The sequence below is a fragment of the Eleutherodactylus coqui genome, chromosome 7, assembly GCF_035609145.1.
Source record: "Eleutherodactylus coqui strain aEleCoq1 chromosome 7, aEleCoq1.hap1, whole genome shotgun sequence".
NCBI classification, from domain to species: Eukaryota; Metazoa; Chordata; class Amphibia; order Anura; family Eleutherodactylidae; genus Eleutherodactylus; species Eleutherodactylus coqui.
In genome coordinates this window covers 123,586,076-123,599,260 of record NC_089843.1, presented here as the reverse complement: position 1 = coordinate 123,599,260, position 13,185 = coordinate 123,586,076, and the positions used below count along the sequence as shown (strand labels likewise).

The following is a 13,185-nucleotide window of genomic DNA, read 5'->3' as shown; positions in this document are numbered from 1 at the left end:
AGCAAAGATCTGGTTGTACAGCATGGTCTGTTTACGTCTCTACCTAGCAGGCCTGCTTACTGTCTGTCTCTAGTCATTCGTGTGCAAACTCATTTTTTTTTTAAAATTTAGGTCTGTCCTCACTTACAACCTCCGGCGTCCTCTATACTTTGATGGGGGTGAAGAGACTACCAAAATCTGTTTGTGGTCTCCGATCCGTTGTCCGCGTGGTGTAGTTCTGAAATCTACCAAGGGCCATCTAACAAGTTTGGGAACTCTTAGTCTTGTGGGTAGCAACAGGCAGTTGTCTATGACACTCTAGGAAGTTGCAGTATCTCCTCATAGAAGTAGACCAACCCCAGCAGCCTCTTTGTCCTGCTACTTTACTCTGCACAGTTCATAAGCAGAGAATAAGGGTGCACTACTTTCTTCATCACACTTTCCCCTCTTCACCTCTGCACTGCACTCCTCACACAGATCCCGTTCTCTCTCTCCACTTCCTTTTTCCTAGACCTAAAGTGCCATGTGACCCCCACTGCCAATGCGAAAATTAGTATTATAGGCCACTGCAAAGCCTGCATCTCTCAATCGTGGCCAGTAGATGGCACCAAAGGAGTACATATATAAACCATACATGAACCGTATTAGATTATTCCATACGGCTTCATTAAGACATGAACCAAGCGTTCCCGCAGAATCAATCAAAGGCAAATAAGAATAAACAGCTCATAACAACCTACTACCCCTCTGCAGCAGCACCGACTGTTCAAGAGATGGCAGCAGTGAGCATTCACCTGAAGACCGCTCGGACCCATTTATATGAGTTCAACAGACTCAGCAACCAATGAGCTTGTATTTGTGGAAGGGTCGAACTTTCAAGCTCACGCCCCATAACTATTCGACCAATGATATTTCGGCTCCTGTAATACTCCCAGTAATTTGCAGATGTGTATTCTATTCATGGTCTGTGGAGAGCTGGGTGATGACGCCATTAGTAGTCTTCTTATGACATGTAGATAATCCAGGAACGGCTGAATAGGATATTAAACGAACATCACATAATTTTGTTTACTATTTTGAAGAGAAAAATGTTCTTTAGGCTTGTGGTGACATTCTGTATTTCTTGCAGACCTCACATACCGATCAGTAAGCTGGTGGTGTCAGAGACGTACGAAACGTATATGAACCGCAGCTACCAAGTGACCAAGGACATCCTAGGTGAATGTAGAAGTAAAGGTGAGACCCAGCCAGCAGCTTCTAGCATTGTAGACTGCAATGTTAAATAATGTTAGTATTCTATGAGGCTAGTCAAAGGGGCGGAGCTCTGACTACTTCTTAGACATGATCTATATATGGGCTGGTTGGCAGCAGTAATAGATGGAATAGCTGTTACTGTAGTATAAAGTGTGTGGATATCACATCTGACCACAATGTAAACCGATCGCACAGACTATTACAAATCATGTATTCTGGGTGGAGTTTCGTTTTTGAAGTCATTTAAAGGCACAGAGCATCTTTAATTCATGAGACATGTTGATGCATTTTACTTCTGTTTGGTTCAGTATTTATGACTTTTTACTCCGGTGGAAAATATTTATTTCCCACTGCTATTTCTTCATCCTCAGGTAATAATATGCTCATTGTTGCCCATGCCTCGTCCCTGGAGGCCTGTACCCGACAGCTACAGGGTCTCACGCCGCAGAATTCCAAGGACTTTGTGCAGGTCGTCAGAAAGGTAATTATCTGAGAAGTAATATTCATTATCCACCTTCCATGCTGAGATGACGTGCTTTGAGGCTCTCAGCCAGTGAAATGGGGGCACACATTGGTTTATAGAATTGTCAGATAGGAGGCCTGTCTAATGTACTACTGGTGTCCTGTATATCAGATACTGAGAATCTGGGGCCTTAATTGTATTTTAACCCCTTAATAACAATTAATTTTAGCTTTTGTTTTCCAGCGGTCATCACTTTTTTCCTCTATGTAGCCGCATGACCTGTTCTATTTTGCAGGAGGAGTTCTACATACATAGTAACATAGTATGTAAGGCTGAAAAAAATACTTCTATCCATCTAGTTCCGTCTGTTACCCCCCAATGTTGATCCAGAGGAAGGCAAAAACCTCTATGAGGTAGAAGCTAATTTTCTTCATTATAGGGGAAAAAATCCTTTCCGACACCAATGTGACAATCAGAATGATCCCCGAATCACCGACCCTTCTTAGTAAGCGGTGACTACATGATGTAATAATATCACACTCAAGAAAGGCATCCAGGCCCCTATGGTACTCTTTTATCGGGTTCACGATCAGCACACCTCAGGTAGAATGCTCTTAAAGTAAAGAACCTCCTTCTGCGTCGGTGTAGAAACCTTCTTTCCTCTAGACGTAGAGGGTGCCCCCTTGTCACAGTCCTGGGTATAAATAGATGATGGGAGAGATCTCTGTATTGTCCCCTGATATATGTATATATAGTTCCCCAATTTTGATAACCTTTGTACCCGCTCAAGCTCTGATATGTCCTTCTTAAGTACTGATGCCCCAAACTGTCCACAATACACCATGTGTGGTCTGACCAGTGACTTGTAAAGAGACAGAACAATGTTCTCATCATGCGCCCCTAGACGTCTTTTGATGCACCCCATGATTCTATTTGCCTTGGCAGCAGCTACCTGACACTGGTTGCTCCAGTTAAACTTACAGGTAATTAAAATCCCCAAGTCCTTTTCCATGTCAGTGTTCCCCAGTGCTTTCCCATTTAGTGTGTAACGGTGACATGTATTTCCCCCGGGACTTTGGATGCATTTTCAGCACAGCTCACCTAGCAGACGCCGGCGGGTCCCTGCCAATCGGACCAGTTTCTTGCTGGAAACAGATGCTTTGTCAGGGATGACAAGTGCAGGGGAAGCCTGCACAGAGCTACAGAAAGCAGCGACAGGGACCGGACGGCGGCAGCAAGGGGAGTATTGAAATCTTTTTTTCAGGTAGTGTAGCTAGGGCATTTAGCGCTGCTGGCGTTCATAATTGCAGGGAAAGCTCTCACTGAAATCAATGGGAGATGCGATTGTAATTGCAGGCTGCGGTCCCATTGATTTCAATGAGAGCTGAGCTTGCAATTACAAGCGCCGGCCACTACACAGGGGCTAGAGCAGCGGCTTTTGCTCCGACCAGTGTCTGACAAACACTTGTCTGTCTGTTTAAAAAAATAACATTTGAGTATCGCCACACTTCAAGACCAGAGAATTTTTTATTTTTTTCAGTCTACAGAGTTGTATGAGGCTTATTTTTTCTCCGGAGGACTTCGTTTTTATTGGTACCATGTATTACTTTTTTGAAGCGTGATGAACAGAACCCTTTTTTAAAATGGAATTCACAGTGCTGGATAAATATGTTAATCTATAATAAGGGTTGTTACAGATGTGGTGATACCAATTATGGGTAGTTTAAAAAATGTTTCTTTTCAATATTTAAAGCATTGTAGAACAGGAAGAAACTGAGAGTAAATATGCTCACTGATTGATCAAGGGGGTAAAAAGCGTGAATGGGCACACAATTCTGACATTTGTGCACCCGTTCAGACGGCATGGGCCTGGCGCATATATGCCGAGGCCGCCATGCCGTTGCCCTTCCCCTCGCCAGCTCACCTCCTCTCTCCTCCCCTCCGTCTGTTTGCAATTGGAGGGGGAGGAGCTAAGCTCCCGCCCCCTCCCCTTGTCCACAGCCAGCAATGGGAGGAGGCGGGATGAGGCGGTGCTTAGCTCCACCCCTGCCCTGCTCCCTCCCATTGCAAACAGCCGGAGGGAAGGAGGGAGGGAGTTTAGCAGCCTCCCTTCTCCAGCCACTGTTAATGGCTGGCATAGGAATCCATGCAGCGGCAGACGTATTCCGGACAGATAGTTCCAGGACTATCTTTTCAGCCCAGCGTGAAAGCTTGATGCTATATTGGCCCGGCTGGGCGCTTTTACGCCACGGGAATACGGCCATGTGATCTGATGCATTGGAATCCAATGCATCAGATCGTAGCGTATATCAGCTGGCCGTGAAAATGGCGGCTGATATACGCTCATGTGAAAGAGCCTTAAGTCCGAGCTAAACAAGCAGAGCTGCAGTGTAAGAGGCCTCGTTCACAGAAGCATGGTTTTAGCGCAGTACAGGTGAACGAAAAAGAAATTACACCTATACTACACTAAAAATCATGTGAACAGGCAATTCTTCGCGTTCAGAAGACCGAGCTTCATGCGCATGAAAATCGCCCATTCACTGGAGCAACCTGTTGCTTAAAAAAAGCGCAGCTGCATCAGGAGAAGATCGCGATCCTCTGTAATGGCTGTAAAAGCTGCGGCAGGGGATTCCTTCAGCCCCGCAGGGATGCAAAGCTGTTCCATCCAGGGGTTTCAACATGTTCTCACTGGGGCTGGCGGCATCAGCGCTGGCCCCATTGAAAACAGTGGAAGAACATCGCAATCAACTGCTGCGGCTGTTACAGCCACGACAGGAATGAAGAGAACCCCCACAGGGTTGTGAGGCAGTTTCAAGGTGAAAACGCCTCACATTCAGTTTTCAGATGGAGGGCAATATCCGGTCATGAATCACGGCCCCATATCGCTCTCACCAGTGTGCAGGAGCCCAGAGAGATGAAGCCCCTCGAAGGTTCAGGATCTCCCCATAGCAGGAAGAGCGAGAACGGGGATATGGGGAATTAACCCATAGCCCCGCTCTGTCTCTCCCTGTTATGGGTTAATCCCTATAGCCCTGCTCTCTTTCCCTGCTCTGGAAATATCCCTTAGCACAGAGAAGGGGTAAGGTTAGAGAGCTTCTCACAGGGATTCTCCATAGCAAAGAGAAGGGGTTGGGCTAGAGGGTGGATCCCAGAAGCCCTGCTCTCTCCTCCCACACTCTCAGGAAAGCCCTGTAACCCCGCCCCCCTCTCTCTTACCCTGCTATATGGAAATCCCTTGGGGAGAGAGGTGGAGGAAGTCCCCTACTGACTGGAGGAATTGACTGACTCAGGGAGTCCCCCCATCCGTGCGGGGACTAACAGGAGTTCACAGCAGGACCTTTTAAAATGTGCTTCTGGGCAGCACGTTTTAAATGTCCCGCTTTAAGCAGCGGGGAATTCCTTCGGTCAGCAGTAATCCTCCTAATGAGATTTGTAATCTTAGTTTTCTGCGCAGGAGCTTCCATAGACTCCTGCTCTCAAGGGAGTCTATGGAAACTCCTGGGCAGCTCGCACCAAAGATAGGTCAAGTCCTATCATCTTTTCTCGCAGCACAGGCATTAAATGTGGGCATTGTAGCCACGCATGTCCTATCTTTGGAAGGTGCGAGTATTTTGTCTAAAATTCCTTCATCTGAACGCTTCTATAGGAAACCATTGGTTCTATTAGAAGTGTTTTTGGTTTTTTTTCCATGTTCCTATTATCCATGAAAACGACACCCATGTGAATGAGGCCTAAAGCATAGAGCTGAGAATTTTATGAGAGCCAATGGAAATCTGACAGCAATTACTCTGGATCACTGCAGCGGCCAAATCCACACCGAAATGGTGCAGATTTGGCCACAGTTTTTGAAGCAAATCTGCAGCTGGATTTAACCCTTCTATTTCAAGCGTTGAATTCTGCAGCATATATAGACACGCTGCGGATTGGTTGCGGAAATTTTTTTGTACAATCGGAATGAGATTTTTTTAAATTCCCTCCAACATTTTTGCAGTGGTTACACCAGTGGAAATTCCGCAGCATTTCCCACTTGTGTGACGACCAAATGGCCAACGTGGATTATAATACATGGGCACCCAGGGGTCTTTTTATGCTCACACAAACCCCCCAACACATTGCAGGAAGGGGTATAGCTCTGATCTTGTGCCCATATCTCATTACAGATCCCATATCTGGGATTTTGCTGTTGTGAAGAACTGGGAGAATCGGGCCTGTGGCAGCTGACTGACCCTCCAATACTTCCCCTAACTCATGGACCCACGGGTGGATTTAACTGGAGAGAGACTTTACTCCAAGAATGAGACGTGGGATGGACCAAGCTATTTATCAAACTGTAGAACATATCGCCTCTGGATGCAAATGCAGGCAAAGCGCCAGAAGCCGCCCAAATGTACCAATGTATTCCATGTTTTGCCTAATATGAATATATGTGAGGTTTCTAATAGATATTTTTTGTTGAAAATTAATAGATCTGTATCTTAAACCGATAGCTACTTGTCGGGAGTACAATAGGGCATGAATCTGCACCTACTTTATACAAGTGTAACCTCAACTCAATGTCTACGAGTCAATATGCAGCTTATGTCCTGTCCGTGGAGCTTCCTGGCATTGAGCTGACGCACAGTTACCGTCTTCCTAGTCTTCATTTCATTAAATGAGGTGTCCAGTCCTGGCTCCTAGATTTTGAGTTGTACAGCGCCCTTGTTACTATGGGCTGTGGTCCTGCACTGGTACTTGTATGGCAGAGAGAGAAAATCCTATTACTGGTTTATAGGCTTTTCTTCCGGATATCACTCAGAACGCATTTAAAGGGAGACCAACCAAATAGGGACAAACCCAGTGATTGCAGCGCTCCATCACTTATCTATTTACCTGCTGTAGTGTGGAAGAACCTACAGCTTATTTCTTGCAGAACAAGTCTGGCAAAAGCCTGATGTATTCGCAGTATGCGAGCTCCCCCCCCCCCCCCACCCATGTCGGATTGGCAGCTTTTTCCCTCTACTGTGGATAGGGAGAAAGCTGTCAATCGGCAGTCAGCATAACATGAATACATCAGCCTTCACTAGTCAAATACTGCAAGGAATAAGATGTGAATTCTAAAACTATTGTACATGAATACATAAGTGGTAGACTGTTGATATCAGCCTCGGGGGACATTTACACGGGTGATTTTTATGCGTGTGTGAGATCTGTTGGAGAAACTCAGACCAATACCACACTTGTATGGATGCGGTTTTTATGAGAGTGCGATGCATTTTACAAGAAAAACAGCACTTGCGATTTTCTCACATGTGAAAATCAGTCATTATTCCCTATGGGAGCAAAAAGAAAAAAACTGCATCGCACTGCATGCGATATGATTTTTTTTTTTTTAGGCTCACATAGGGAAGACCGAGTGATATTGCATAAAAATAGGACATAGGGCAAATTTTCTCGCAGTGCTGCAATAGCGCAAAAAAAAAAAAAATCGCACATGCAAATGCCCCCATTAAAAACAATGGGTCCTTACCCAGCAATTTCTGAGCATCTTGCAACGCATTGTGCAGGTAAATGACCCGTGTAACTGCACCTTGGAAGAGGGAAGCATGGTTGGTTTGCAAGGTTTAAAGAGATAAAACAGACATAGGTCACCCCCTTCGGTGCTGCTGAGGGGCGCTGCTTATTCCATTATTGACAGCACACACTGGTCTTGAAATGCTGTGCGCTGCCGAGGACGCGGCTCCTCCTCTATGTAGCCGCCTCCATAATGATGGTGGACAGAACTTGCGCGTTGAAATAACCTATTATTTTTAACGGGTTAATATACACAAGCGCTTTTTTTTTTTTTAAATTCTTTAGCAGCAATAGTGCAAGACGGAAAAAGCGCAGCATGCCCTATTTTGGGATGATTCCAATAGGAGAACTGCTACTAATTCCTATGGAATCCAAAAAAAATAAAAAAATAAAAAATTGCATTTGCATCTAAATGTGATTTTCATACGATTTACGATACATTTTTTTTCCATTTTAATTATTGGAACCACTTACGCTTTTTATTCTCTTCACGTACGTGAAAAAAACAAATATGCCTATTGTACATATTTCGTGCAAAATACATCGCACCTGCTGGAAAGTTGCAAAAAAATTGCAAATCTACAAGTGCGATTCCCGTCCAATTTTCTGTGACCCATATCGCACTCGCCCGTGTAAATACAGCCTTAGGCTTCTTTAACACGAGCGCATAGCAGCCAACCTTTTTCACGGCTGGCCAATATGCGCTGTGATCTGATGCATTGGATTCCAATGCATCAGATCACATGGGCGTATTATTGAGACGTAAAAGCGCCCAGCTAGCCCAATATAGCGCCGGGCGTTTTTACATTGGGCCCAAAAGATAGTCCTGGAACTATCTTTTGGGACGGAATATGTCTGCCGCTGCATGGGAGGGAGTTTAGCAGCCGGCTGATATGCGCTCGTGTGAAATTAGCCTTCGGGTACATTCACACTAAGCAAACTTGCTGCTGTCTTTCCGTAGCAGAAAACCCGCAGAAGATATTCTGCAAATCCGCAGTGGCCAAATCCACACCTGAATGAAGAAAACTCAGGCCTCTTTTTTATGTGGATCTGCTGCGGGTTTTAACCCTTGCATTCCAAGGCTTGAAATCAGCAACATTAATAGGCATGCTGTGTACTTAGAATCCGCAACATAAAAGCTTCCGAGTTCGTGCTAGATGGAATATTCTGTCTCTGCCATCCAGTGTCTGGACCCCCGTAGAGCCCCGTCATCCAGGGAGATAGAAGCGGTCGTTTCACACGTTACACTTCCATCAGTATCTATCGAGCTCATGAGGCGACATATATACATTTGGCATTTCAGCTGCATCTTTTCTGTAAACTCGTCATATACATCAATGTGATTAAGCTATGCAGGAGAAGGGCTGCAGTAAAGTGTGAGGTGCTGCAAAGTGGGGTGGGGGTGGTACAATGTATACCAATGAAAAGTAGCAGAGGGGTCAATTTATAGTCGCAGAGGCATAATGTCAGACTGAAGCTAATTTGCAGTAACTTAAGGGGGTCGTAACAAAATAGGGCCTTAAAGTCATAAATGCCAAGATAGGGGATAACTTGCTGATTGGTGGGGGTCTCACGGCTGAGACCCCTGCAGATCTTGCGAACGAGGTTCCCGCCTTCTTGATGTGGGTTTATGTAGGAAACGGAATGGAGCGCTGGTCACACTAGTACTCTGCTAGGCGCTCGGGTATTTCCGCCTGCCCCACTGAAATAAATGATACTACAGGGCAGCTTCACCCCCTTCAGTGTAACAGGCAGAGGGGGACTCTGGTCCTCCGGTTTTAAGATCAGTGGGGCTTTCAGCGGTGAGATCCCCACAATCAGCAAGTTATCGCCTATCCGGTGAACTGGGATAACTTGTAATTCTGGTACAATCTCCAACTATTTTATTATGGAATTCCACTTGAAGCAATTCTCTAATATTTAATTATTGGAATCGCTCAATTTACTTCATATACCGTCCTGCAGGACTACTGGGAAATCAATCTGTCCGCTGCCCCCCTGTAGGAAACAGCCATGGACTTTATTGTGTAAAGAGGATATTCCACTTATCTACTGACAAGGGGGCGCAGCTTTAATATCCCCATAGTCACTGCCCTTAAAGATGAAGACCGCCCAGTAATAACATTATATTAGACAGCTGCTCCTAATACAGTTCCTTAAGGTACCTTTACAAGGGCGATTATTACCCAAATAATCGCTGGAAACTGTGAACCTGGGTGATAGTCGCCCCGTGTACAAGTGGCCTTCAGCAGGGCACTGAGCAACAAATCACTTGTCAGTCACTTTGTTTTTAGCGCGTGTGAACAGGAGACGGCTCAGTCTTTGAACAACTGCCTGTTTACTGTGAATGGAGTAAGGCGGGCGGAAGAGATCTCTGGCGCTCTCCACCTCCATTCACAGGACTACTATCGCTCCTGTATAAAAGCAAGGAGCGGTATTTGCTGGGACGGCTCTTGGACGCCCCCCGCAGTCGTCCCATGTAAAGGTACCATTAGTGTAAAAATGTGTCTGCAAACCCGAGCCTCCTGATAGCAGCTATAACCTAACACAGGATACGGTACAGTTAGTGGAGTCTTCGTTTACCCTCGGCAGCTAAGGGTTAATGGGTGATATGTGTCTCTGGGAGCCACAACACTTCTTGGTGCCCCAGTATTAGCTTCCAGATGACTTTTAGTGTATTCTCACATGCTGGTTTTATGGCAAATTTTGCCGCAACTATCACAATATCGCAGCCCAAACAAGGGTGAGTACATCCTTATAATGACGGTGATAATGGGGGAGGATGGCACAAAGAGGACAGAGGGATTACATTTATTAAAAAGAAAAAAAAATAGTAAAGGCTATGGCCACCTGAAAGGGGGGGGGCATATTTCTTTCCACTTAAAGGGGTTGTCCGGTTGCTCCTGTAACTGCATTAAAATTACAGAAAGAGCTGTAATTACCCTACCCGTGCTACAGCCCCACTGTGGTTCTGGTGTTTGTTTTGGCAAATGATGTCACCGAAAGTCAAGTGGCTGCTGCAGTGTCACTGTTCTGAACTCCTGGCACTGATGCCAGGACGACGGGCAGTGGCCTGCAGCCTCTGATTGGCTGCAGCAGTGACCTGACTTCCAGTGACATCACCTGCCACAACAAACACGAGGGCTGCAGCACAGGTGGGAAAAGTATAGCTCTTTTTGTTATTTCAATGCAGCTACCGCTATCAGGGAATGTTGTCCAGAAACTAGACAACCCCTTTAAATGTATGTATTTTAGGCCAACAGTCATTTTTGCAATAGGGTATAATAAAAAGTTTTGCACCATTTGTCTTCTGCAGCTTCTACATATCGCTGTATTTAGAAACTGCAGTCTTAGTCTCAGTAGGAGATCTGTAAGGGAGGCTGGACTGATGGCTTATTCGTTTTCAGCTCTTCTCTCTCTTCAGCCTGCAGTACCAAGCCAGGCCACTTCGCAATGTACGGAGCTGCCTGAAAACAGTGGGACAACCCCTTTAAAATAGAACTAGAATTCTAATAGTTAGAATCTGAGTAAGGGAAGGCAGAATAAGGGTGCGGTCACATGTAGCCGATTTGCTGCGGATTTTGAATTAGAATTTAATTGAAAGGGTGAAATCTGCTGCAGACCTGCAACAAAATGCACAGAAAATCAGCTGCGTGTGACCGCACCCTCAAACACATGATTTTACTGCCCGAATACCAGACCGAACAGTCTAGCACTAATCAGATCAGTGTGCACGTATGTATCAAATGTATCAGACGGTGTTACACGGGCACATGGACCCCTCTGTTCTGTGCTATGGGATGGGGGTGGGGGAGAGGAGTTACGAGGAGGGGCTGTACAGGTTCATGTGGGCTACTGTACCTATAGAGGAGGCTATAAAGGGGGCTACATTGATGGTGACTCTAATAGGGGGTTACAGAGGGCTTCCGGTGTGACTAGAAGGGTCGCTATAGAGGGAACTTGGGAGAATTCACATTATTCTTTGTGGTCGTAAATAATATATATTTGTCTACATGTGACTTTGCACATATTCTTGCATTAACTACCTGCAAAAAAAAAACAAAAACAGAGATAAAGTCCTCTACGGCAGAGTCTGCCCCATGCTGCACGTCAACAGAAACCGCCATGGTCACTGTGTGCCTCATGACTTCAGGTGTCGCACCTGTAACTTTGCCGTGTAGCCTGGGCCATAAGAAAACAGTGACTAGCCACCTGTGGAAGGATGATAACTGTAGTTCTGCCGCAGGTGAGGCACCGCGGTTAGCGGGTTACTATTGCACTGTACTACAGAGTATCACAATATATTTTTATTTAAAGGATGACAATCAAAAACCAAAAATTCTGAGTCTTATTTTGTGAAATGTGTTTAAAAGTTTTGATGTTTATCAGATTTATTGTACAGAGCGAACCGCTCCCACAGTAAAAGCAGCAATGTGACCAGGGGGTTAATATACCTTCAGGCAACTTTGACTTATTTGCTGAGCAAACATGTATGCAACTTTAACCATATACAGGACAGTATTTGCCATTAAAAGGGGTTCCACTTCTAGTTGTTTTGCCGCAGGAAACAGACAGCGCCGTACATTGCGCAGTGACCCGGGTTGGTACTGCAGGTTGATTTACCATTCACTTCAATAGGACTCAGCCTGCAGTACCAACTCGGGCCACTGCACAATATATGGAGCTGTCTATTTCTTGCAACAAGCCAGCTAGAAGTGGGACAACCCCTTTAAAGCTAATTGAGCAGCCATTACCGACAGATGCATTCTGCCTTGGTTTACAGACAATTCTATTTTCAGAGGGTAGAGAAGTGGCACATAAGCACATGCTAATTTATAGTGGGTACTGCACGACACCCTCTGTGTGCCTGACAAAAAAAAAAAACGTATTAACTTTGAATTTCCAAGATCTCCATTTGAACGTAAATGCCAAATGCTCCATTCACTGACAGCAGAGGCTGAAAATCATGCTGAGCTGGTCCTCCTGCTCACCACATACCTACAATCATACGTTGTAACAAACCCTCTGCTGTGTGAGCAGGACTGCTGCAGGTCAGGAAGCGTTTTAAGCTTCCATTCTGGGATTTGCTTTACATTGCGTCTTGCACTCCAGTCACAGACAATTCTGCGTGTACAAGTCTTGGCTACCTGGTAAATTCCGATCCTCTCGCACAAATCTCACCTGAGATAGAGGATCGGAAGGGTTTCCCGTTGATTTTAAGGTGAAGCCTCGCATCGCACTCGCATGCAGTTGCACGGCATGCGAGAGCCAGGCGATGCATTAAAGGTCCCATTAAAGTCAATAGGCGATGCGTTCCGGGGAACGCGGAAAGATATACATGAGCGGCGTGTCCTAGGACTCTATTCAAAAGAATGGGGTCCACATTCAGCGCACAAATCCCGCCCAACTTTCTCAGCTGTGTGAAGCCGGACGAAGGCTGTATCCACAGCGGGGATTTTCGTGCATGAACTCTATCTGATTGCGATATTGATGGAACTCTCTCATGTGACGAGAACACATTCATTTAAACCTGTTTATTCACACGAGTGATTTTCTCGTAGACCGACGGTCTGAGTTAGAAAAAGCGCAGCATGTTCTGGTTTACGCCAATTATTTCATATGATAGTCTGAAAAAAGACCAATATCGCCCTAAGGCTACATTCACACGAGCGAGGGCGATATTGGGCTGAGAAACCCAGCCAGATATCACACTTGCCAACTTGTGTTTTACCCGCGGATGCAGGTGTTTTTCATGCAAAACCGCTTCACATCACTTCTGGAAAGTTGCGCTTGTTTCACACGGATCGGCAAGTGTATCCCATTGATTTAAATGGGAAACAACACATTGCACTTGCATGCACATCGCACGACATGCGATATGTTTGACTGTCCCATTAAAAAAAAATGGGCGATGCGTTCCGTGGACGCAAAAAAATAGG

The 13,185-nt window shown here is 45.5% G+C and overlaps 1 protein-coding gene across 1 annotated transcript in view; it reads left to right on the top strand.

Moving 5' to 3' along the window:
• The window catches only part of LOC136573535 (ubiquitin-associated and SH3 domain-containing protein B-like), a 32,960-nt gene extending 26,805 nt beyond the window's left edge, over positions 1-6,155 (top strand). Inside the window, exons 5-7 of the mRNA XM_066574815.1 lie at positions 1,109-1,215; positions 1,605-1,714; positions 5,857-6,155. Of these exons, the coding sequence (XP_066430912.1) occupies positions 1,109-1,215; positions 1,605-1,714; positions 5,857-5,994 (355 nt within the window). The 3' untranslated portion in view covers positions 5,995-6,155. The remainder of the gene's footprint in view (positions 1-1,108; positions 1,216-1,604; positions 1,715-5,856) is intronic.
• The last annotated feature ends 7,030 nt before the right edge of the window (positions 6,156-13,185 follow it).